This window comes from Schistocerca gregaria, chromosome 1 (assembly GCF_023897955.1).
Source record: "Schistocerca gregaria isolate iqSchGreg1 chromosome 1, iqSchGreg1.2, whole genome shotgun sequence".
Classification (NCBI taxonomy): domain Eukaryota; kingdom Metazoa; phylum Arthropoda; class Insecta; order Orthoptera; family Acrididae; genus Schistocerca; species Schistocerca gregaria.
In genome coordinates, this window is record NC_064920.1 from 703,566,973 (window position 1) to 703,594,503 (window position 27,531).

At 38.0% G+C, this 27,531-nt stretch overlaps 1 protein-coding gene across 3 annotated transcripts; it reads left to right on the forward strand.

The window, feature by feature from the left end:
• The first annotated feature begins 3,459 nt into the window (after positions 1–3,459).
• LOC126365744 (MOB kinase activator 1B) lies at positions 3,460–11,653 on the forward strand. Of its 3 annotated transcripts, none has more exons than XM_050008223.1 (6): positions 3,477–3,729; positions 3,827–4,034; positions 4,250–4,416; positions 10,435–10,662; positions 10,752–10,915; positions 10,995–11,653. In XM_050008223.1, exons 2-6 carry the CDS (start codon positions 4,021–4,023, stop codon positions 11,073–11,075), a joined length of 654 nt encoding a protein of 217 aa, XP_049864180.1. In that variant the 5' UTR covers positions 3,477–3,729; positions 3,827–4,020; the 3' UTR covers positions 11,076–11,653. The 3 variants fall into 3 exon arrangements, with proteins under 3 accessions (XP_049864159.1, XP_049864180.1, XP_049864169.1); XM_050008212.1 differs by having other exon boundaries at positions 3,477–3,607; XM_050008202.1 differs by having other exon boundaries at positions 3,460–4,034.
• The last annotated feature ends 15,878 nt before the right edge of the window (positions 11,654–27,531 follow it).

The window sequence follows — 27,531 nt, forward strand, 5'->3', positions numbered from 1 at the left end:
GTCTGCAGAAGAATTAAACGATTTCTTCTCAACAGCTGTAATCTGCCACGCAGCGACAAATTACCAGCCCCAAGATATCAATCTCTTGAGAGACAAGTTTTTCCTAAAACATGTCACTACCGGCACAGTACACAAGGCAATTATGAGAATCTCTTCCGAGGCAGTAGGAAATGATGGAGTGAGCATTGGCATGATTAAAAACGTCGTAGCCACTATTATTCCAGTTATCACAGACATCTTCAACCTATCTCTTGTCAGTAGTATATATCCTACTGAGTGGAAGCGAAGTTTAATCCAGCCTATACCCAAGACTGACAACCCTAAGTCGCCAGGTGACTACAGGCCGATCAGCATACTACCTGCAATATCTAAAGCCCTAGAATACATCGTCCATGAACAGCTGACGGATTACCTCAAAACTCATAACATCCGTGACGAATATCAGTCAGGCTTTCGAAAGCACCATAGTACAGCAACTGCATTAATCAAAGTAACTGATGACATTAAACATGCTATGGACAGACGTGAAGCTACTATCCTAACACTGCTTGACTTTAGCAAGGCTTTTGACACAGTTGACTTCGATATATTACTAATTAAAATGAAACAGCTGAATTTCTCAATCAGCGCAATACACTGGTTCGACAGCTACCTCAAAAACAGAAGTCAACAAGTCGTTTGTGGGTCGGAAAAGTCATCATGGAAAAGCGTGCACTCTGGAGTTCCCCAAGGCTCCGTCCTTGGTCCACTACTCTTCTCACTGTATATTAATGATATTTCTTCAGTGATTCACTCCTGCAGCTACCATCTATATGCTGACGACATCCAACTGTACATAAGTGCAAGCCCCAAAAACATTGCTGGCGCAGTAGCGAGTATGAACGCAGATCTTTGCTCTGTTTCTCGATGGGCACAGAACCTAGGTCTGAAACTAAACCCCAAGAAATCCCAGGTCACACTTATATCTCATCCAAAGTTAATCAGCCGGTACTTTCGCGAAACGGTCCCTAAAATACTCCTCAATGGTACCCAACTACCATACCAAAAAACAGTAAAAGACCTTGGAATAATCTTGGATGAACACCTAAACTGGGAAGAACAAACAGTCACAGCTTGCCGGAAATCGCTCTCCTCCCTACATGCAATTCAAAAATTTAGAAAAATATTTCCAACCCATGTTAAACAAAAATTAGTCCAAACACTAGTCTTGCCTAATCTTTACTACTGCGATGTAGTTCAACACGGCACGAATAGTGAAAATTCTAGATGCCTCGAGCTAGTGATGAATGCTTGCGTCAGATACGTGTGCAATATTCGGTTGTATGATCATATCAGTCCTTCATACTCCCAGCTAGGTTGGATACGCCCACATAAGGCACGCGATCTCCACACGATGTGCTTACTTCATCGATTTCTTAGCCACTGGTGCCCTCAATACTTATCTTCTCACATTAAACATCTATCATCATTCCACAATCGCAATACCAGATCGGATACGTCTATCATCTTGGCTGTACCTTTACATAACACAAAATCTTTCTCCGTGTCATTCTCCATCTCAGCCATACGACTATGGAACGCACTCCCCTGTGATCTGCGTCTTATCCAGAACTACTCAACATTCAAGAGGGAACTCAAAACTTACATATTAGGGACGGTATAGCCACCATTGTTGTGCCCCTAACATCTCTTTCTTTCTTCTCTCCATCACAGCTTCGAATTTTACCATTCTTTTTCTCTTCCTCAAACCTATCTACCTCTTATATATCTCTTTCACCCCATTCTATCGTCTTATGTCTCTGCTCGATGAGAATAACTCACAAGCTGCAAGAATATAACGAGAAAATTCCCAACTAACTGATATTCACAAAAGAAATGTATGTTTACTTTCATATACTTAGTCACTATTATTATTATTATTATTACTATTATCATTATTATTATCATTATTATCGTTGATTGTTATAATTATTTTTATTGTTATGACTATCATTGTACTACTGTTATAATCTCAATTTTTTTTTCGTTTGACATCAATACTGCATAATACGTTAAATGTTCTTAATGTTATTTAGTAACTGTAACTCGTTCAATCTGAGTATGCCTGGTTAGGTGTAAGAGAGGGCCTGAAGGCCCTAATCTTGCCAGGTAAAATAAATGCATAAATAAATAAATAAATAAATAATTGTAATTTAGTTCTATCGAAATTTAAACAGTTAATTTCAATTTCCACTGCAATAAAGTAATGCAAATAAAAGTATAGCTAAATATTGCAGAGATTTAAGAAGAATTGTTACAGATGAATGTCTTGGTTTACATGTCTACGATTTATTTATCAAGTTAATGGTTTCACAGTCAATATAAATCACAAACATACTATGCTTGCTGATAGACAACAGTTTCCTGTGCAGTGCAGATGAAGTAGAAGCTTGAAAATTAAGCAATCATTAACAATGAAAATACAAAGACGTTTATAATACAAAACAATCTTCCTATATATCAATATAGAAGAATGTATGTAGTGTCTCAGATGTCAGTTCGAGCAAGTGACAGTCAGCTCCTTAAATAAAGCCATGCATGACTATTTAACAATAGGATTAGAAAATTATTAGACACTGCAACATCAAACTGACAATGAGTGTTCGAAGCGAAACAAGCAAAAAGTGTTTTTAATAAGCTATCTAACTCAGTTATTGAAAGAAAAAGAATTGAAAACTTTGAAAATCATTTGAAAGGGGTACCGGTACCTCACAAAGACATCTATAAATCATCTGTTTATTACTGTCAGTCCCCCTAATGCTGAAGTTCAGCCTGGTCAGTTTTAAAATTATAGTTAATTTTCAGACGGGCAAATTAACAGAAAATGTATGTAAAAATCTTTTATGTGTAATTACAAAGAAATTCTAATTTTATTGTAAATTTATATCATGCTCGTTATAACAAAGCTCCATGTGTAAAAAGATAAATGCAGCCGGAACTCAGATTTTACGACTGTCTTGGTGTGTCTGCTTGCACACCCAATACTGTCACGTACAGTCCAGGGGTAAGGGATAAGTAAATAGATAAAATAATCGAAGATAGCACTGGATAGAGATTATTAAAAGGATAATCCAATAGTCCACAGGTATATTAATGTCTCGTGCCCGAGACTGACCCAGTCAGGGATTATTCATGGTATTTGCTGCAAAACAATCATTTGCGAACACAAACTAAATTGTGTATTGTTATAGTGAAAGTACTAAGATATCACTCGCACCATTTTCCCCTCACGTTTGCAAGTTTGTTGTCTTCTCTTCCTAAATAATTTCAGTTTAGACTTATGGTAATATCATTATTTTAACTGCATACTTAAGGTCTGTTAAATGCTGCCAATCATATCTCCTTTTTATGTCCCTCGCCTAAGGATTACGATTGTTGGGCAGGAAAAAATTGTTTTCTTTCGTCCAACAAAAAGTCGGGAGATGGAAATGCTATCGATAACATGAGCGACAGTAGCATAGATGTCGTATGTGTATTAGCTGTCAAACGGTTATAGACAGTCATCAATAACTAAAGTTCTGCGTCTAGTTTTATGATCTAGGTGCACTATTTTCGTTGCTAGTTTAAGGTAGATATACTCGCTGTTTTAAGAACTCGACTGAAGCTCTTTTTTTTATGAGAGCATTGGCAAAAGAGCAATACACCATTCCCGATCGCGTGCGCTCCTGTTACATATTCGCTGTAGATCGTGTACATATTTTGCTTTTTTGAGAAATTTGCACACCATACCTCAGTAATAAGCAGCGAACTAAACAAGCTTTGCATAATTAATCCTTTTGTTTCGTAGCGGCCATTTGTAAAACAAACCAGTGCATAGATATTCGTGACAGCCGCAGACAACTAATGGTTGTGGTTAACGGCATCTGAAAAGTAACGTCCCACGAAGAATCTCAAGAGAAGCTGCGTACTGAACATCTGCAATATGCACTAGCAAATTACCATTTGCACTTTTTTCTGCCAAAGTAACTGGGGCACTTCAGAATGAGCTTCTTGTTGTAAGTGTACTTAACTTCCTCTCTGTGAAGTAACTATTCATGCTGTGTTGCCCTTGTCACTTGTTGCGATTGATGTAGTATTGGATACGTTGTTGGTTGATGTCAAATGATGTAGTATGACTAAGTGAAGCCGTTATAGTAACGTGATTTAAGCATTGGAACGTAATTTATTGATTTTGATGTTACACATTTTGTTATTTAATGTTTAATTTTAGTGGCAGTCGCTCATCAAAAACATTTAAACCGAAGAAGAATATACCTGAAGGGACGCACCAGTATGACTTAATGAAACATGCTGCTGCAACATTGGGTTCCGGTAATCTGCGGCTCGCAGTTATGTTGCCTGAAGGAGAAGATTTAAATGAGTGGGTCGCAGTTAACAGTAAGTTTAAAATTTGCAACAAATTTGTGACACTTCAGCATTGTTCCTCATGCAACAAGTTACGGAGGTCTCATTTGTAAAGCACGTAAATGCTCATTGGGTAGCCGTTGGTTGTAAGAGATTGCAACAAGACCGAAGCTTCCCAGTGCGGTGAAAGTGAAAATGTTTCTTGATTCAGGTAGTGACGTCCCCATAAAAGTGTGCAGCATGTTCAACGTTCGTAGTTTGCTAATCGATGATTGCCAGCTTTTGTGAAAAGGTATTGTTCTTAGTTCGATAGTGCTTGCCTCTTTTTTTTCCCACCTGAGCTAATAGCAAGTATAAAAATAACTAGTTTTTGATCTTTTGGTTGTAGATAACACTTGTAACATCAGATTTTGAATTTGTTGTTTACTGTCTTAAGTAAGATACTGTTACTACATGTGTTGACATATGTAATGGTGACTCTCTTCTTTTTTAGGATTGCATATGTACCTTATCTTGTATGCATGAACACCAAAGAGTTGACCTTTGATGAGCTCACTGCCTGTAATCTACTATGCCTTTCTCTAACTTTATCACTAGTTTGTTGCACGTACACAGAGGCCCTACTTTCAGTAATTATGTGATACCAAGCCTAGTGAGATGAAAGCACCAAACTGTGAATTTGTAAATGTCTTGTTTGCTATCTTTCATACAAATGCTAAAACCCATCCTTCCAGAATCATCTCGCTAAACCAATGTTGCAGTTGCCTTCTTTGCTATGAGAGTAATTTGATGTGTCGTAATACAGGCATTTCAGTTCATGCTAAGGTGTGACAGATGGCACTTAGCAGAGATAATAACCTCAGCTTATTTAACTTGTACATGAACGTCCACTTTTGTAATATGAATAACAAATTTGGAGTAACTTACCACTGTCATTGGTAACGTAAACTTTTAGCAACTCTTTTGAAATTCGAAATAAGTCTAGAGGTGTAACACCACCAAAATATGTAGGATTTGTTGGCATTACTGTAGCGTATATTCTGCACTAATGGTATTTAAAACATATAGGCCTACTTCTTAGATCCATAACTGATGTGTTGTGCTTTTGATATAAATATGCAGTGACAGGAATACTATCATGTCATAATAATTATAAATTCAGCGAACTGGCATTCGTGTGTCAACAGTATGATTTATGAATTGCTTTGGTAATGTAACAGCACTGAATTGGTCGCTGTCCAATGTAAGTTCTTCCCTGCACCACACCACAATAACAGAAAATAAGGCTTCTGAGGGGTCATAGAAACTATATGCAACTAATATGAAACTTTAAGGTGCTTAATTATTTTAGAAGGAATGTCTTTATAAAATTTGTCGTTAGAAACATCTTCTGAATAGATAGATGTTTTAGTTTATCAGAATAAATTTGTGCTCTTACATTGTTTATCTCCATCCTTCAAAACTATTCATTAAAATGATAGTATAGCTATTGTTCCTTGTTTTTACTAATCTGACTCTCGAGTGGATGTGTTCAATAGACCGAAATAACCCAACAACACAAAAAAAAAAAAAAAAAAGCACAACAAAGCTACTCACTGTTTCTATTAGCCTGTAGCATCTCTGAATTTTTTGGAAGGTGTTCCTGATCACATGTCAGGCTAAATAAGCAATAAATAAGTAAACAAAAATAATAAAAATGAGAATTGAGACAAAAAATATTTTGATGGTCACACACAGCTACTTAAGGCCCAATCTACGCAAACAGCCACTTGAATCACCAAGCTGATAGGAGCACCTGATGTGCTCCCAATGTGAAATTTGTACTCAAGATTTGCCACAATTGACAGTAGAAACAAAATTTCCTGTCATTACATTTAATTTATTTTTAAAGAATAGCAACTAATGGAGGAATGGAAAGAGGGGGAGGCACCAAATTATGTTGTTTACATGAAAAAATGTTCTTGAACTAGCCCTGATGACCCAAGAGATTTACCTCTTGCATATTGCTTAGGTATTCAGTGGTACTTTATTATCCAAGAGTATCAATTAAGAAGTAAATAAGAATTAAATAGTGCATTTCCATTTAATGTCAGCTAGTGAAGTCTGTTTTTTGTCCATGTAAGTGGGCTAAAGTGACTGTATGGTTTTTCTCTAGCTATGTAATGTGATTAATATAATTATTTAGTATTCCATGATTTACTCATACAAAAGCATTTGGAACTCCTGGATAGGAGTAAACTGCCTTGTAAACTAATGAGCTATTCTTGAATCCTAACAGTGAGAGTATTAATTTGTGACTACTGACTACAAGGATAAGAAATTTGCATCATTTTTATATAGTGATATTTGATGAGCATTTGAGTGAGTTCAGGAAGGAATGATTGGCTTTGAATTTCTAACACCTTGAAGGTTTGTGAGTTTGGGAGCTGGTCAAAACTAAAGTTTTAAACTCTCTAAATATTTCAGTGATAGCCATAGAAATTTTAGTGGAGTATCATTTGTTGCTGATAAATATTGAGTATTCAAACTCATAGATTCGTAGGAAAGTGCAGTACTGTGTAAAACACTGTTCTCTCCTCCCATCCTCCACCTCCTCATGGAGAGCAAAATGCTTCAGAAGTGAATGTATGTTGAAGGGAAAATACAGATTATTGTCCAAGGCATGTAGCACACATCAGTTACATTAGAATTATGTCAGTATGTAGAGCTCTTTGGCTGAATTGTGTAGGTTTCATTTGATCATTGTTTTAACATTGGGTGTAAGGGCGGGGGGTGATAAAAATAAATGCTTGCAATTGTTTGTTTGATCATTCAGGGAGTGCAACCATCATGGTGCTAGTCCTTGGATGAGTACCTCATTTTAAAGAAAAAGGAGTAGTGATTTTTCAAAAGTGTGCATGTTTGTGTAAACTGTAGCTACAGTGTCATTGCAGAGACATTAAAAACAATATATGTGCATGGTGAGACCTGTTCTCGTAAAACACCTTTGATCCGAGTGTACACTTGGGATTTTATTGCCACTTAGTGTAGGGATAGATAAGTTGGAGTTCATTAATTTAGGAGCATGCAGCCTAAGAAGTGTGTGTGTGTGTGTGTGTGTGTGTGTGTGTGTGTGTGTGTGTGTGTGTGTGTGTTCAGTTGAAACTTAGCAATGCCAGCTTGATAGCTTTTATTAAATTGATTATTGTTGAAGACAGGTGGGTTTTCAGAATATTGCAAATCGTCTAACCATCTTGATTCCCCCCAAGTTAAGAAATCTATCATCCTAGGAGACAAATTAGAAGAGACTCTTTCTGTGTAATGAAAAGTATCACATGAACATTAGTCAGTCGGAGCCAGATAAAACAATGCTTTGATGTTTCAAGTGTATGTTATCTGCAAAAGAGATTGTAGTGTTCATAGAATTGTGAGTTGAGGCACTGCCGTATTATTTAATAATGCAAAATAAGATTGTACAGCTGTTCTTGGCTAAATAACTTACTCAAAATGTTGCATGAAAGTTACCCTTTAAGAAAGATACATTTCAGTGGTATTAGAAAACTAATATTTCCAGCACTAAAGAATCCTTGCCACATTTAAAAAAAAAAAATTGCTCAGATACTGGCGTAATATTTTAATAGACAGTGGACCATAATTGAGATACTATAGAGAGGAATAAATAAGACATCAGTTTTGCCAACATTAAATTAGAGAATAATTTTTGCCAAATTATGCAATAAAGTGCAAAAAACTGTTGAAGTACCATCCGTTATGACAGCCACATGATTGTTCATTTTAGTTAAACACGTCATTGTAAAGTAGTGCAGGGCTGAACTTCATTTATGTTAATGAAGTTCAGTCCTGCATGACTTTCAGTGATGTACTAAAATGAACAGTCATGTGACTGTCGTAATGGATGCTACTGCATAGCTTAATGGATGATTTGATGATGAATTTGAGGCTCGAACCTAGTCATCAGTAAAGAAAATTAATACCACAACTTCGATAGTTTTTTACATAGTTGGGTAAGCTCTACAGTTGCTAATGATGTCGTACTTTCCGGTATCCTGGAAATTAGTGAACAAGTCTTTGTTATTCAGAAACCTGATTTGATGTGATGTGCAGGACATGGGCTATTACAGTATGTTATTGTCTGTTCTCCAGAGTGGAAATCGTAATAAAATTCATGACAGATAACAAACTCGGTTGTGGGTTTCTACTTTTTGCAAGTGACAAACATGAGATTATAGGTGAGCCATTTTTACCATATAACTTCACCTATGTTTGTTATTAGAGCCACATATTGTTTAGGAATGTAAGAGAAAGATATTGGCCAGTTAAAGTTTTAGAATTGGGACCAAGGCAGGTGCTTGAATGGACCTGTCGGTACTGTTTCTCCACAAGAGGGAGAGGATTCATGTTAGTCGATCTTCCATGTAGCCCCAGTCTTCAGAAAGTTTGTTTACAATTATCTTACTTATCAGATTATGCGTTACACTTAATGGTAGGATGGAGGTAAGAGCAGATGTGATGTTACCAATTATCAGTGAAGGTTGTGTGGTTTGGCTTTAACTGCCCGTGTTATTGTTTTGAACATACTTGAATGTAGGCTAAGGGACATTGGTCTGAGTTCTGAATCTGTTAATTTTTTGCCCACCTTCATTTGCTAGCCAATTGACCTGATTTTTGTGAGACAGTTGAAAGTAAAAATGAAATTTGTTCACATTCTACATACTTTCATACACTTTTCTTCAGAATTTGTATTGTCATTCAAACATTTGTTATACTGTGTAACAAGTATTTTGGGACATCAGAGAAATCTATTGCCTTTGAAGATACCAACCCATGACTGCAGTTTCTACTTCTTAGTTGTCGTCAAATCATTGACCCCCAAGGAACTCCTTTAAGTACCAAAACAAGAGAAAATCACAGGGTGTCCCAGGTCTGAACTTTAAGGGTGACCCAGTTGTTCTTTCAGAAGACATTATTAGACCTAATGTTGGGCAGAAATGTGGCCTTGCACCGTCAGGGGACTGGAAGATAATAGGGCAAGTCACTTCTTTATTATTGCACAGTGGAGTTTCTTGCACTCAAGAACAGTTACAGTAGGTATCTCACATTTAGCAGGTGATTCAGTTTTCTTGAATATTATAAACGTCTTTACTTGGAAACGCAAACAGACAGTATGGCTGAAAAGGGCACCTAAATGTGCACAGAGCATGTTGGGAGCAGACATGAATGTGTGCTGTGACAATGTTCATTGTTCCCACTCTTTAACACAGGCCTTATTTTTAAAAAAATATACCTCACAAGTCAGTAATCTATATATGTGGTGGTCATTTTATAAATACTTGTTTGAGACATTGTTTATGAAATATTGTTAGAATAAGAAACAAATTTTTTAATGTAAATGAATGGATGAAAAATCTTCTCACCAAGTGGCGCCAAGGGAACACACACACACACACACACACACACACACACACACAAGGATTTAGCTTTTGGAGCAAGTGGCTCCCTCTTTTGATAGAAGAGTTGAAGGGGAAGGAAGAGGGGTGAATGGATAGGACTGGAGAGATTTAGGGAAGGGGGACAGTTCAGAAAAGTCATCCAGAACCTCAGGTGAGGGGAGACTTATTGGACGGGATAAGAAGGAAAGACTGATTGTTGGGGACAAATCTCATCCAATGCAGTCCCCAACAACCAGTCTTTCCTTCTCATCGCGTCTGGTAAGTTTCTCCTGACCTGGGGTTCTGAATGACTTTTCTGAACTGTACCCTTTCCCCTAAACCTGTCAAGTCCTTTTCTTTCACCCCTCTTCCTTCTTCTTAAACTCTTCTAGCAGGAGCCACCACTGGCTCTGAAAGCTTGTAAAAGTTAAATCCTTTTGTGTGTGTGTTCCCCCTGCTGCTGCTGCTGCTGCTGCTGCTGCTGCTGCTGCTTGGTGAGTAAATTTTTTTACCTATACATTTACATTATATGATCAATAATTGATTACTTTTGTTGTTAAACAAAATTTTTTTTGCGGTAGTCACTTGTCATTAGTGGTTACTGTTCTTTTCTTTTTTTCAGCTGTGGACTTCTTTAATCAGATAAATATGTTATATGGAACAATAACAGAATTTTGCACTGAAGACAGTTGTCCTATAATGTCAGCAGGACCAAAGTATGAATACCATTGGGCAGATGGACATACTGTAAAGAAACCTATAAAATGTTCTGCCCCTAAATACATAGATTATTTAATGACATGGGTGCAAGATCAGTTAGATGATGAAACATTATTTCCTTCAAAAATTGGTAATCAGTAACTGTAGAACAGTACTTCTAACTCTCTTAGCATTAAGTGTTGTTAGTTGGTTATTCTAGTGGACTCTTGAATTTTGCAGGAGTACCATTTCCCAAAAATTTCCTTTCCATTGCAAAGACGATACTGAAGAGACTTTTCAGAGTGTATGCACATATTTATCACCAGCATTTCTCTGAAGTTGTCCAGCTGGGTGAAGAGGCGCATCTCAATACATCATTTAAACACTTCATCTTTTTTGTTCAGGTGTGTGAATTAAATTATTTAACACACAGTATTTAAAATTTGTTCATGATTTTAACATCTCCTTTGTCCTTTCTTTCAGGAATTCAATTTGATTGATCGAAAAGAATTAGCGCCTTTACAGGAATTAATTGAGAAGCTAACAGCAAAAGAATGTCGATAAAAAGGAAATGCTTTCAAATACTCTGTGGGGACAATATATAAAGTGAACAAAATATATTTACATACATTTGTATAGTTTTTGTGTAATTTCTCACATGGTGCCGTTACATAGCTTATCATGCGTTGTTGCACATTGTTCCTGTTGGATTGTCTGTTAGTCCAGATCACAAAGTGAGAATGAAAAATATGATGGAAAATTCTTATCAGTGAGTGTCTTAACTCTTACCAGTTTCTTGAGAAGATTAGTAAGTATGTATTTATTTTTGTGGTAGTGACAGAAGCAGACAGAATGTGTAACATTATTACAATATCCAGATTCTTATGTGGCTGTCTACTTGGCTTCATATACTTTGAGTTTAGCATATGCATTTGTTCTGCTGATCTGATGCAGTATTTCAGTTGCAAATATTTCTTTCTCTTTTTATGTGTCAGTTTTAGTCATTTGCTTTCAATGTTTGGCTAGACATTGTTTTGTTGATTGTTAAATGTTGTTGCTGTAGTATTTATTACTATTTTATTGTACAAAATGTGGTTGCAATGCAACAGAAAGAGCAAATAAATTATATATAAAACATGTAAGTTAATCTTGAGATGCAGGTGCACTGTTAATCAACTAAATTGTAGCTTCTCATACAACAGCAGTGTTCTGTGTGTCCCCTTCAATGTTGTACCTTCACCCAGTGACCACTATGATGGATTCTGTGGTACACAACACAATCAGCCTATGTGTATGGAGCCACCATCAGAAATATAACACAGTGAGTAGGTGTTGTGCTTCATATTGCTACTTCAGAAGCTCACTGCTATCGGCTGCATTCTGAAACGTCTCCTGGAAATTGCTTGTGTATGCCATTGCTCTGGTTCTCATTCTTAGAAAGTGTTTGTCATTATGTGATTACACTCAGACCAATCCAGTAGTAATTTGCAAAATCACACAATGACTGGCTAATTGAGGCAGTTAGTGCAGTGGTTAAGACCCTGGACTTTGATTTGGCATGAATGTGGTTCGGATGTTGGTTTAGGCCCCCTGATATTGGTTTTTGGTGGTTTATTTAAATAAATACAGGCAGCTGGTGAAATGGTTCCTTTAGAATGACCATCCCTGGTTTCCTATGATATCCTTCTTCAATCTGACCTATTGTTCTGTGTCAAATGAATTGTCAGTCACACTAAACTGTATTTACCCTCCTTCCTTTTGTGGCTGTTAAGAAACAAGTCTTAGTAACAGTTCCAATGCTATATTTCCTTTTAAACACCGTTTGGATATCACAGTGTGCCTACATGTACAGTAAGGAACACTACCACAGAACTGCAAGGACTCTTAGAACTCAGTATTTGACCAGCGCTGCTTCTATGTCAGTTGTATAGCTGCTGTGTTGGGCGTGTGGAGTGGCTATTTTGTCGCGTCTGTAATAATATTGAATTCTATCTGTGTCCCCATTTCCTGAAGGATGTGTCGGGATACATTGGCCTATTTCTGAAGAACCTATAAGTGGCACGGGTATAAAAAAACATAGATAATGAAAAAACAAATGAGATTGCCTGGGTAGGTCCTGCATACCAAAATTTGTGGTTGATGGGTGGAGTTGCTTACCAAAAATTGACATATCCAGATAGGGAATGGTAAATGAAAAAAATTTTAAACAAAATTTGTGTATTTCGATACGGTAATGGAAATTCCTATATGAAATGTAAATAATGGAATGAACGAAGGTAAAAACCTGCCATAACATTTCAGGCATTGAATCGTAGATCGGCACATAAACAAATCGGACACAGCTACATTGTATAACACTGCGGCTTGACTAGGATGATTGGAGTGGGCAAGGATAGAAAGTTGGTTGGAAGTGAGAGGGAGAGTCTAGGAATGTTGACAGACAGCTGAGAGGGGAAGGTAGCAGGCACATGGGATTGATATGACACAGGTGGCCTATTGTTGCCACAGGCAGAGGGAATTGTGAGCAGCATACAGTGACATGTTATTGCATTGGGAAGGGTGGATAGAAGTGGGCAGAAGTTGAAGTGAGGGAATTTAAGATTATGGGGTAGAGGTGGAACAGGTGAGAGGAGATTGCAACTTATTCTTCAGTCCTGTAATTCTGGTGCCAATTTCTGCTAGCCCTTGCCCTTACACCCTCCTCTGTGCAGTTTCCCTCTCCTTCTATCCTGTCTCCCCCTCCAAATCATCTCCACTGAACCCTGCACACAACTCCCCCTCCCCCCTGCAGCCACGGAAAGAGCTCACAAGTACCCCATACCTATCATAAGCACTTACTGCGCATGACTTTAAGTATTCAGGCTGCCCTTCTCCAACCCTTCCTCCTGTCACTCACACTACCCAACAAAGCCTCACACAACTTGCTGAACTGCAGTTGTCAGACCAGCATAGTGCCCTTGTATTTATAAATGATTGTATTAATTATAGAGAAACAGAACAGTCTTGACAGGAAAATAAAGATCCTTGGAACATGTTTTTAAAAAGTTAACCGAAAAACCAGAAGTGCAAAACCGTGGAGATCTGTATGTACAGAAAAGAAACAATTACAAGCATGTTTGTGAAGGAAACTTTTAGGGACAGTTTTCAAACTTTGTCTCTTGTCATATCTAAAGGCAACACTGTATACAAAAAGATTTCTTCTAAATGTGAAAACTCACCCTGCAGATTAATCAGCATTAGTCATGTATTTCAAACTAGTAATTACTTGTAGACTATAAAAATGCTCTTTCTAAGAGAGCCATGAACAAGGTATATATGGAACAAATAATAATAAAGACCAGAGACAAATGTGGAAGGATACTAATTGTCAGTCAAAATCTCTCATTATAGTTTTATAAACTTTTCAGACAGATGCAGGAAACTTGAACAGTGTTCATCATTTTTTCTGTGCTTCGTGGTTCATTATGTATTCGCAGGAAAAAAAGTTCCTGAAACTACAATACTAAACATGCAATATATTTAAGAGGGACTCTGATTACTGTAGTTATTGTCTGGCTTATGTTAATCTCTCACTCTCACTCTCACACACACACACACACACACACACACACACACACACAACCTTACTCACTCATTCGCTCCTCTAAATTATAGTTGGGTGTGGGAGTTTTTTGTCTTTATGCACTGTCATTTCTTTGTGCCATATTTTTTCTCCCAGTTTTTCCGTCTTCAGATTTCTGCCTATCTCTGTAATCATCACGAGGCTCTTCTTCACAATTTCTCAATTTACTCTAATTTCACCATCTGTTTTATTTCTGTATTTTGGCTTCTTGAAACCGAATTATCAGCTTAGCCACTCTTTACAAGTTTTCATGCTGGAGAGAGCATGTGTTTCTTCCAGTGGTCCTTAATCTTCCCTGAATTTGTGGCTTGTGTGACATTCCACTTCTGCCCCTCACCCCTCCTCCCTTCATTGCACTATTGTTTGATATTACAGAGTTACTTCAGTTGTTTTACAGGCATCCAGTTGATTGAATACATAGTCTTTCCAGCTGTTACAAGCTTTGAGTTATAAGGGGTCTCCTTGTTTGTGATGACATCTTTACTGTATGTTTCGTGAATATCCAAAAATATAAGTGGTTTTCTGAAGTGATTTGCAAAAACTGTTTAGTGTGTACACACTTTTAAGAAATTATCCATCTTCTGCAGCTAAAATATCTTTTATTTATCACCCAAACATATTTCCTGTTCATATGTAGCATTTGTTTATTTTTTATTGCCGGAATTAAAGTCTCTTATTGTGAACAAATATTTACACACTTACGTCATTACGATACTTAAGTCAGTGGTAGCAACCAGTTTGGCTTATTGACTTTTAAGCTGTTTAGTATGTATGTGCGTGTTTGTGATTTTTTTTTTTTTTTTTTTTTTTTTTTACTACTGCTACTATGCATGTTTGCTGCAACTTAATGCATTGCTCAACATCTGTTTTGTCCATGGGCATTTCTGAGGGACACACTAATTCCATTCCACTATATATGTGCATGAGTGTGCAGCAGGTGGGCTGACTTGTGTGTTTACTTCTATATAGATATGGGCTGCATAATGTCATACCCTAATGTTTCCTGCTAATGACCATTTACAATTACCCTAATGATATGAATAAGTAATTATTTACTCATAATTGGAATCTCATGAGCTTATCAGTAGTGTCTGACATAAGCAATTGGTATCTCTCACATTTTACTGCCAAAACTAAGCAGTACTTGCAGAGGTCTTCTGCAGTGTGCCCCCAGTAGTGCAGTGAAGTCCATTGACAGAATTCATACCTTACTGCCACTTTGGTGTTCACTTTGAATGAACCATTGTTCAGCCTAAAGCTGGTTTTTATGCAAGTGACTTTCTGGTCAAAATAGACATACTTGAAGTATGTGCACCTTTCATGCCTGCTTATAAAATCAGCTACCAATCCCATTTCGAGTGTCTCTATGATGTCGATCTGTAGATTGTGTCGAGTGTGGGGTTCTGAATTTCAGAGGTGCTGCGCACTGGACATGCACAGACAAGGAGCTCCGGCAGCATCTGCTGATTACGGAAGTTATAACATATTCTGGTCAAGCACGCTCCTATTATAAAATTGATTTTGCACTTCTGTGTCATCATAATCTTTATTATGTTGTTTACTTTGTTTTAGTATGTATGTTTTACAGAGGGGGAAAATTCTATACTATGCAAAAACAAGAATGTAAACAGATAAACATGTTTCAATGGAAATTATTTCACAGTGAAAAAGTCAGATTTGTTGGAAGAGAAAAATAATCTTTGTTATTTGACACTTAATGAGAAAACAAGGTGCAAAGGATAAAGCAAAAAGGCACTATTTACTGTGTTCTGCATAGTGTCTGATGTGTTTGCAAGTATGTACTTCCTCGAACATGTACATACATATGTTATGAAATGTTTAGATGATGCTTTCCCTAGTCTTTCACTTAGCAGGAGTGTAGAGAATTTACCATATGACCATTGACAAGAACTGCCTGTGTAAGTTGTACATTGGTCATCCATACTGTAAACTCTGTTGTCATTGCTTGTTCCTACATTTTGTTACTATATTTTGATTTTCCTGTAAAAAGGATAGTCCTTCATAACCTCAGTTGAACCATTCTGATGCGAAACTGCGCAGCAGACAGCTCTCAACACCGTGAGTTTTGGGGCTGACGTGAAAACTAAAATGACCACTCAAAACATATAAGACTCAGTATGTGAACAGAATGCCAGGGACACTGCAGTAGATTCAATAGACTTGAATAGTCAGTCGAGATAAGAAAGTCATTCGTGTAAAGGTGACTTAACTGTGTGCTCTGTGATAACAAGAAAATTGAGTTTGATAAGTGACCCTAAACTGGGTATGCAGACAACTTATTACTTGTAGCATATTTCATCAGTGTCCAGTTATATACTGTCAGTTTGTTTGGATTATTTTTTAATATAATGTGTTGCTGGCAACTGTTATGGTTCACAAGACAATATATTAAAAGTATAGATCTAATACTTAGTTTAATTTTGTTCTCAGCACAATATGTAAAATGAAGTACAGCCACACACTTACAGCTGACTAAGGGATTGGGGGGAGAGGAGAGGAGAGGAGAGAGAGAGAGAGAGAGAGAGAGAGAGAGAGAGAGACTGGGGCGTTATTCATATTGATAGCAGTTTCCAGTCAATGTGGAGTTGGGGATAGGCAGGGGAGGTTGCACAAAGGGAGGAGAAGGCATCGTGAGGCAGGTCTTTCGACAGATTACTCCATGACTGCACAATAAAACAAAGGATTTCGGAGGTCAGAACATACAATAGGTAAGTTCGGGTGTCTGTGCATACTTTTGCCAGAGCAAGAGCTCAAAAGTTAACGCAAATAATCTTTTCTGTTGAATGTTCCTGTGCATCTCAGGTGACAGCTATATGAGAAAGATTACCTTCCCTTAATTTTACGTAGTATTCCATACAGGTACTTTCATTCTCAGTGGCATTCATTGACTCCTATAATCTAATCTTTCTGTAGTTGCAGTTACTTTCAAGCTAGAATAGTGATATTCTTACTGTAAACAGTTGGCACAGTGATGAATAGAACAGAAGATACACAACAAAACAATTTTTAGTTCCCATCATTAGTATAAATATTACACTACCATTCACTGTGCGATAAGTCACAGTATAGAGCTCAAGGCAGTGAAGTGTGAGGAATTATTTGGACTGGTCTTCCATTATGTAAATAATTTGTTTCTCTTGTATTAGCCACACCCTGTCACATGAATTAACCTATGTTCAAGGTTGCACCCAATATGTAATATAGCATTTGGATTCATTTTGCTTTATGTAGTTTCATTAATGTGCACAATATAAAATACAGGAATCGGAAAATTCTGGCTTGGATGTTTCTTATTGGGAAGCTTGCTGAATTGGTATCTGCACCAAGAACTGTCATAGAAATAGGGTTCATTTCTGAATAAGTCATGGGAGCACATATGTGATGCAGAGAGACAAATGGGAACGGATGAAAGTATGGGATAAGTAACAGTAATACAGTGGGCAGTGCTTGCATTTTTGCCTTTCTGGAAGGCTGTGGTCTTCTAACTACCAGAAATGTGCAGCCTACTGCTGTACTGATTGCGTGACCCATTGAAAGCTTAGAATATTTAGTGGAATTGATATAGAAAACATTCTGTAGAGACTGCCCCGCCTGCACTCCCGCCTCCGTCGTTTTTTCTAGTTTTGCCTTACAACAAAGTAATACTCATTGTGTAATTTTTTCTCATTTAGTTGTAACTTGAATTGAATAGTCACCATATGGCTGACTGGTAAATCTCAGGGCTGCTGGAGCATTAGTCATATTAAGCATTTTAGTTATACGTACATTTAATTTCATAGCTGACTGTGGTAACTCCTTGAAACTCAACAGGAGGTTAATCATGTGGAATACACTATCATCAAGAAAAGTTACAGGTCATTTCTTTGCAATTAAAGAACAGTGCACTTGAGGAAATGCAATTGAACCTACAAGCTGTTGCAGCAACTTTGGAATTGATGGTAAGACATTCCCTGGCGGAATTATTCCTCCAGGTATTCCACTTGATGCAAAGGCAGAACATTTGAGAATATCCCATTACTGCTCTGAACTGTAGGAAAGATGCTACTGCATCTGTAATTGTGTGCACATAACAGAAAAGAATGGGAGGAGGAAGGATTCAGAAATGTGCCAAAACACTGCGAAGGTAGTTGCAAAGAAATCAAAATGTGATCTTTATAATGACCTGCAACTCTTAATATTCTGCTAAAATACATGAATGCTGAAATTGTCCATCTTAATGTGCAGCCATTTTTTTCATCTCGTCACCCAACTTTGAGGTCTGTTAAATCAAATTTTTAATGTTGTGTGCCTTTGTTACCCCAGTATTGCTTCATGCTTTCTGATGTGTGCAGTCATTTGTTCTGAATTTCGTTTTCTTTTCTGGCCACTAAAGAAAAAGGTGGATAGGCTCAATTGCATTCTTATTTGTTGTTGATGGTATTGTTTACAGGTAAGTATCATCTTTGGAAGATTCTGAAGAAATACAGAATGACATGACAGTTATTCTAATTGATGTATTTCATGGTAACAGTTCTAACCAAGAACACACGGAAACACACTGCCTTAAGTGAGGTACAATTTATTGGGTCACAGAGTGACATTGAAAAGAATACAATGAACGTAGTTTACACATATCACACATTCAACAACTGAGGGCCTGAAGGCTGGTGTGTGGTCATATAAAAACTCTATCCACACAGGTGTCTCTGGTGTAGTGCTGCAGTTGCACAGCAGACCTGCTGATGGCGGCCACCTCGGGTAGTTCGGGTACGCCGTTTGAATGTCAGAAGCAGCAGTAGGCTCTGGTGAAGGAGACCCATACTTCATCCCTGCGGTGAGCAGTGTCTGCTCAGTGCAGTGGGAGAGGAGACCTGTATTCCATCCCTGCTGTCAGCAGAAAGTGCTTGCTCAGTGCAGTGAGGCACTGGCTGCAGGAAGCAAACCCATCATTGGTGCTGACAAAGTCTCTGTCTCCCGAGTAGGTATTCATGACTAGGCCTGCTTGGCCCCTGGAGCAGCCACGCTCGACAAAGAGTGAGATGTTAGGCTCATGGTCTGAGGAGGGCTCCATGTGCTCTTTCTGGAATGCAACTGGTTCCAGTGATGTGCCATGAGTCACTCATTGGTGCTAGCCGTGAACACAAGGCAACCATGACGGCAATGGACGAAGACTGGAATCCAATGAGGGTGCCGTCCAAAAACCCTGACCCATACTGATGTGGTGGGTGTAGATGTCAACAAAACTACAAATGTCAACAAAACTGTTGCAGCTGGGGTTGCCTGCCCAGCAGCAAGAGGTTGAGCAGTGTCTGCTGCTGATGGCCATACACAAGTTCAGCAGGACTCTTGGCCTCAATTGGCATAATTCTGTAAGGGGTTAAAAAAAGGGAGAGCCTTCTCCTTTTGTCAACAGGAGAGTAATCGAGTGGAAGAAGTGATGGCCCAATGCATTAAAATTCCAAAGCAGATTTGATGCCTGGCCTGGCAGATGGTCAGGCCACCCATATATCATACAAATGACCTGTCGGAACACCAGATCCCCTGCCACAGCAGAGGCTGTATGCAAACTGCTGATATGGAGGAGTGTAGAGACTGCTGCTATGTGACCCCTTTTTTATTTATTATTATTTTTTTTTTTTAAAGATTCCTTCTGCCTGGGCAAGCTGTCCGCTCGTGCTGTATGAAACGAGGGGTACGAAGGAAGTGGCATTCACTTTTAACCTGCTGCCGACAATGTGAATGTCAGTGTGGTCGGGTTGGCTTGTTTGTACTGTGGCTACCTTCTTATGTTCCCTAATTATCTTCTCTGAATATAATATCCAAAATTATCACCATGGTTACATGGCTGCCAGGAACTGCAAAATATCTACAGTGGTATCACTGCTATCCTCACCGTGCACCATCATGTCTTGAATGCCCAACGACACCAGAAAGAATATCCAAACAAACTTGGTAAAATATCACATTATGCTACAAGTAGTTACTCAAAATATCTCAAAACTCAATTGTTTCGAGCCACATTTGATAATAGATTACTCAGATGTCACAGGGTGCAGCATTTGCAACTTAATTTGTACACGCAAATATGTACCCTCACATTAGGTTAGGATCACTATATCATCCGACACATATGCAACCATAAGACATCTCGAGGCAGAACTCGTCAGCAACATGGATGTTAAGCTACTCAGTACATCATTGACTGGACTTTTTTTTCCATTACTGTGTGAGCTATTTGTGAGTTCTGGAGAGCAAAAGCTGGCTCATTAACATATGTACTACTAGGCAACCTTGCAATAGATGTTGCCAAACTGTGAATGTACAGGTCCACACATTTTGCACTGCTCTAGTGTTGAGCTATCATTATGGATAAAACTATTATCACTGAAATCCAGTCTAAATTATAGCTATCATTTAGTGTGATTGTAGTATGTAGTCCAATTCTGAAGTGTTGCTCTGTAAAGCCAACCTCCATCACTTTCACAAATGTGTTACTGTGAGCAGTGTTGTATCTGTTTGCTGTAGACAGGAATGAGGCAGTTCTAATCTGCATGAATCCTTTAATCTGTTGACTTTCACCTTGATACATACAAACTTTCTTCTTTATTTCAACTTAATTGTATGCCCTTTTCTGCAGAGAGATATTTAAAATTGACCTTAAGAGTTGCAGGAGATTTGCTACTGAAAATTTAATACCAAATTGGTCATTTTATTGCTCATAATGCATTCATTCGGGCAAATCTTTGAGGGTGCTGTAATTTTCACAACCATTAATATATATGAGAATTAGTATTTCACTCTGTTACGTACTCGCCTCCTGGAGTGGCTGTGTGGTTCTAGGTGCTACAGTCTGGAAGTGAGAGACTACTACGGTCGCAGGTTTGAATCCTGCCTTCGGGCATGGATGTGTGTGATGTCCTTAGGTTAGTTAGGTTTAATTAGTTCCAAGTTCTAGGCGACTGATGACCTCAGAAGTCAAGTCGCATAGTGCTCAGAACCATTTGTTAAGTACTCAGGTGGAATAAAACAAAGGGGAGCTGCATAGCTTAAGATAAATACCAATGCCTAACTAGTTTATGGCACGTCTCGCACTCTGGGACATTACTGTGCAGGAATGACCAGTGCCTGTGTCTACCAACCAGTGCCCATTTTGCTGGATGCTGCTTTCTTTTCAGTGACTGGCTGATATTGGCTTGTATTCCCAAATATGACAACAGTCAGTACAGAGTGCAAAATCCCCTCATAAATAATATCATAGTTTTGCTTCTTATATATGATGTCACACATGATTTTGACCTCCACTGTCCACCTGTGGAAATATTTTATAGCAGTGAAATAATCTGTAATGAATCATGATAATTCTATTATAACTAGAGTTTTGAAGCCTAGCTCATAGTTATCTCAAAGAAATTCAGTTATGACAGCAAGTATGTAAATAAAAGTTGTTTTTTGTGTTGAGTCCAAAGATTGGTTTTATGCAGCTGTTGACATTATTCATAACCTGTGCAACCTTTTTCATCTCATAATTATTAAATCTTTCATCCATTTTGAGTATGCGTACTGTACTTGAGCCTGGGACTTCTGCTGTAGTTTTTACCTCCATACTTCCGTCTTTCCCCACTCCCAGTTCCTTGGTAGTGCAGGATGTGTTCCATCAATGGATTCCTTTCTATTAGTAGAGTTGTTTCATACATTTCTTTTCTCCTCAGTTTGATTCAATATTCTTTCATTAGTTGTCCATTAATTTTGCCCACCCGAACTTCAGTGTGTGTGCGTGCGTGCGTGCGTGTGTGTGTGCGTGTGCGTGTGTGTGCGCAATTCCACTCTAGGCAAAAATACTTTCTGAAAAGACTTCATAATATTTAAATTTATATTCAATGTTAACAAATCTTCCATTTTCAGAAACTCTTTTCTTGCTGTTGTCAATCTTGATTTTTTAAGGCACCACAGGCTCTGTTCAACTGATATTCCAAGATCCTTAGATCTTTGACAGAATTACAATGTAACTGGCATACTTAAGTTTCTATTTCTTGTCTGTGCACTTTCATTCCTTTTTCAGATTTCTACCTGGTTTCCTGTACTTCTTGCTCTGTGTTCAGGGGAAATAACATTGGGGACAGGCTACAACCCTGTCTAATTCCATTCTCAACTACTGTTTACATTTCGTGCCCTTTAACTCGTAAGTAGTAAGTGTTCCAAGTAGCCCTCCACTCCACATGTTTCATCCTACTTACCAGTAGAGTTTCAGTGAGTATATTCCAATCACTGTTGTCTACATTTACAAATGTTGGTATCCCTTTTTTTTTCAGTGTGTTTCTAAGATAAGTTGTAGTGTCAGCATTGGCTCCTGCGTTTCTTCAGAACACAAATTGATATTTCCCCAGTCTTTCTGTTCTTCTTTAAATAATTTATATCTTTAAATAATTTGAAATCATGACTGTTTAAACAGATGGTTTGCTGTCACTCACACCTGTCAGCAGCTGCCTGTTTTTGGAATTGGAATGATTACATTCTTTTTGAAGTTGGAGGGTATTTCAGTTGTCTCAAATACTTTGCCCATCAGGTTAAATAGTTTTGTTATGGCTGGTTCTCACAAGGATCTCAATTTTGAGGGAATGTCACTTGCTCCATGGCCTTTGTTTTCAGAGGTCTTTGTGTCATGTCTCCTATCTCACCTTCATTTACTTCAGCTTGCCTTTTGTACGTTGCAGCCTTCAAGCTTATTTCCTTGTACAGACTTTATATATATTCTTTCTACCATTCAGCTTCACCTTCTTTACTTAATACTGGTTTTCTACCTCAGCTCTCAATCCATAAAACTTTTTCTTTTCCTCTCCAAATGTGTTCTACTGTAGGCACATGGCCGTCCCCCCTCCCCGCCATGCTTGCGCACACTGTACAGTTGTGCATTTGAATTCTGGCCATAGCTGCTGAGCCATTTTGCACTTTTTCAGTCTTCTTTTTGAAATGCCTGTGTTCTCTTTTGCCTGCTTAATTTGATGCATTTTTATATTTCCTGTTCCTGTCAGTTAAATTCAGTATTTTATGTATTATTTAAAGATTACTACTGGGCTTCCTTTCTTTACCTTCTTGTTTCAAAGCTGTTCAGCAGTTCAAAAGCTAGTTTCAAAATCTTTGTCTTACTATCATATATCTGAAACATAGCAGTATTTCCAGGTATCTTCTGTGTGTACAACTGTCTTTCATGTTTCTTAAGCAAAGTGTTAACAATGACTAAATTGCGCCCTGTGAAAAATTCTTACAGGAGACTTCCTTGCCTTCAACTCTCCCATCCCATTGCCTTTGACGAACAGAATAATTTCCTAGACTTGTACTACTAGGAGATGATACAGCTACATCCCAGAATTACTGTTTCAGTATCCTGGTATGCTACTCTTTAGTATTCAACGTTAAACACCTTTCCATAAGGCCACTTACACTTTTCAGTGTGAAATCTGACATTAGTTTAAGGTGCAGAGCAGTAAGTACTGTTCTACTGACTCATTGTTCTGCAGGTTTAGCAGAGTTCTGTTGTGGTAGGTGTAAGACTTGCATATGTGGCAGTGCACACTATCTGTGCATTTAAGACTGGTGAGTGCTGATAAGTAAAAAAGTGGTGTATATGCTGCTTTGAAACTCTTTGGTACTGCCTCCCCTTTTCTGTGCCACTCCTTACTGGCATGTTTGGATTCTGGAGTGAACCCACATTTTGTCGCAGGTGACGATCTGGCTCAAAAATGCAGTGTCTTCTTCCACAAACCTTGCCATAAGTCTCAAACAGATCTGCAAACATTTCAACTTCAGATTTTTGGTCAAAAGTTTAGGGACCCATCTAGAACAAACTGTATGAAACTGTAGGTCATTTGTGATGATTGCTTGACAGCTCCCATAACAGATTCCCACTTTTTGTGCAATTTCTGGTACTCTCGCCCATCGATCATCGTCAATGTCTTCAGCCACACGAATGTAATGCTGGTCAGAGGACGGTGATCATGTTGCTTATTTTCCACACGTTCTTGTAATTCCTTGAACTTTTAATGCCAGGCAAACACACACATCCTTGATAATGTTTTACCACCAAACTGTGCAGTCAATCTTTGTGAAATTACCGCTGCTGTAACTCCTTCACAAACAACGTTTGATAATTACGTATTGTACATTGGAGGGGTGCACCTGTTGCTCATAAATCGTGAGCATTACTTACAAAATGGCAGGAAATATCTAACACACTCTTCTCACTTCTTACTTCTAACGGTCCCGCCTAAGCATAGCAGAAGAGCAGAGCCAGTCCTACCAACTGCTGATGTTCAGGAACAAAACTCCCTTTTATATTTGACCCCCCCCCCCCCCCCCCCTTGCAGATAATCAAAGCCCTGATGAATGATGTGGTTCAGTTGTTCCAGTCCAGGATAGTATTGGGTGACAAAGTGGGGTACTCTTTCGTACCTGGTTCTTAGAAGTATAATGGGATATGGCATGGGAAATATGTTTTACATAATAGGTGTGATGGATAGTGCCTGTCTGTGAAGGTTGAAATAAGTTCAACATATCTTTCCCTTTATTCTTCATACATCTTACTAGCTCTATCCTCACTCACAACTACCTCTCCTTTGAAACCAGTCCGTGGCGTAGCCATGGGCATTCACATTGCACCCTTCTATGCCGACCTGTTCATGGGCCATTTAAAGGAAATTTTTTTAGCCTCCCAAAACCTGCCACCCCTGGCCTGTTTCAGGTTCATTGATGGTACCTGTATGGTCTGGACTCAGTGCCAGGACAACCTTTCCTCATTCCTTCACAACACCACCTTCTCTCCCATCTGCTTCACCTGGTCCTCCTCAACCCAACATGCCTCCTTCCTGGTCATTGATCCCCCTCCTCTCTTATGGCTCTTTCCACACCACTGTCTTCATTAAACCTTTCAACCACAAGCAGTACCTGCATTTCAATAGCTGCAATCCCTTCCACACAAAAAAAATCCTCCCGTACACTTTGACCACACAAGGACAGCATATCTGCAGTGACAAGAACTCCTTTGCCCAGCATGCTGAACATCTCGCAAAGGTCTTCACAGATTGGTACTATCCCCCCAGAGCTTGTCTGCAGACAGATTTCCTATACCATATACTTAAAGCGAGTATCATTGTAACAGTTTGGAAATCTACTCAAATAATTCAGACTGTAACTTATATCTGGCTGTGTTCCAGAACTAATGTACAGGAGAGAACCTATCAGGTTCCTGTACTTGCTATCAAGGCTTCCATCATGTGCTACTTCTAGTTTCTCTTTACTTTTACAACAAATTAGCAGATCATCAACAAACACAATTATATAGACAACACAAATTGTAGTCCTCAGTTATAATAATAATAATAATAATAATAATAATAATAATAATAATAATAATAATAATATAATAATAATAAGAAGAAGAAGAAGTCATAGTTAATTCTCTGAAACCCTTGACCTTTTAAAAACTCACCCAGACAATCATACCATGCTCTAGGGGTTTCCCTCAAGCCATAAAGTGCCTTAAATAACTTGCAAACCCTATCTGTTCCATCCATGTATCCAGGGGTTGCTTAACATAAATTTCTGACAAAAATTTTCCATTAAGAACTGCAGTTTGCACATCCATTTGTTCTAAGATTACGCCATTTTGACAACAGAATGACAACAATAATATTAATGTTTGCGTCATAGCAACTGGTGAATAAATATCCACAAATTCTTTTTGTTGGAAACCCCTTATCTTGCTTTACAAGTATTGTCTGATTTCCTTGCAAAAACCCACTTTACATCAAGAACATTTACATTTATTTAAACTTTCAAATTCTTTATGCATTGCTTCCTTCCACATTTCTGACTCATTATTCATTGGCTCCCCAAAATTTTCTGGACTATCAGCACAACAAAAGTTTACATAAGTGAAGGTACTCAAGACATAATCATTTAATCTATCAGGCATTCTACGTACCCTAGTTGACCTTCTCAACTCTTGTTCCTGGTTTTGTTTTTGCTTACTTGCACAATTCTCAACACCTCTTCCTTCCATATACTCATCTACTGATTCATTGTTTATGCTTTTGCTCTCAGAAACACTAAAATGTTCATTCTTTGCATTGGGTGCCTTAATATCAATACACCTGACATCCTCTTCCACAATATCAACATGCCTGGCAAAGATAACTTCGTTATTAATCAATACTCTGTACCCAACTTTACTGTACCCAATTAAAATTCCCAAGTCTGCTTTACGGTCCCACTTAGACTTCAACTGTTCTGGTACATGTACAAAAACCCTACTTCCATATAACTGTAAATGCTTAACATCGTGTTTCTTCTCAAATAATATCTCATAAGGAGTTTTCTCTTCAATAGTATTAGCTAAAGTTCTGTTCTTAAGGTATGCAGCTGCACGTACCACTTGTGGCCAAATCGCATATCTACTCTCGCTTCAGATATCAGACATCGTGACATATCCATAATTGACCTGTTATATCTTTCAGCTGTACCATTTAATTCATGTACCTAGGGAGGGCATGCATTTAATAAGATTTGTTTCTGTCTTATAAACTGATACTCATCTGAATTTAAATATTCTTTACCATTGTCACATCTCAATTTCTTAAGTTCTACCAGTTAAATTTTCAATTTCACTTACATATTCCACAAAAAAATCATAAACCTGACTTTTAGATTTAATAGTATTGACTCTAGTCTAGCAGATTTTGTTGTCTATATTCTGCAATTCTGTGTATTGACACGCCCTTGGGGATGGGTATCGGCTTAGTCTTGAAATGAGCCCCTCTCAGGTTTTTAGATAAGCCCATTTAAGTTGTCTTGTTTATGCACTTTCTTAGAATAGCAGCTAAGGTTTTGTGTATTTATTAATTCTCCAGAGAACACCATTTCAATGTAGAAAATAAAATACTCAAGTTCTCGTATCGCTTTGTGGCAGTAGTGTTAAGGGAGATTCCTGGGGCCCTTGGGTTGTTTTAAAAGTGAAAGAAAAATCTAGCAGTTGATCATTTTCAGAATTTATTGAATTATGCAGACAAACATCATCACATTTTTACTTCCGCCGAAAAACCTTCCTTTTGCCTAAGCACTTAACAGAACGCTCCAGTTGGGAAAGAAATGCATAATGAAAAACGTATGACAGCAAAACACAATGTAATATAGGTTACCACTCTGATACATGTAAAGTAAAGTATGACTGAGCTCATTTTGGCATCAAGTGCTGGTATTTATAACAAATTGCATTGTTCTAGAACAAACCTATCAAATTAATTTACATATTTAACATCCTATAATTACAAACAGCAAAAAAGTATAAATGAAGTGCACTACAGGTTTTTAGAAGTATGTAAATAATATTTGTGATGGTAAAAATTT

Bases quoted from the DNA above. Each gene is read 5' to 3' on its own strand.
- LOC126365744 (XM_050008202.1), top strand. The intron at 10,663-10,751 runs GTAATCAGTAAC...TGAATTTTGCAG, and splicing joins ATTATTTCCTTCAAAAATTG to GAGTACCATTTCCCAAAAAT. The intron at 10,916-10,994 runs GTGTGTGAATTA...CCTTTCTTTCAG, and splicing joins ACTTCATCTTTTTTGTTCAG to GAATTCAATTTGATTGATCG.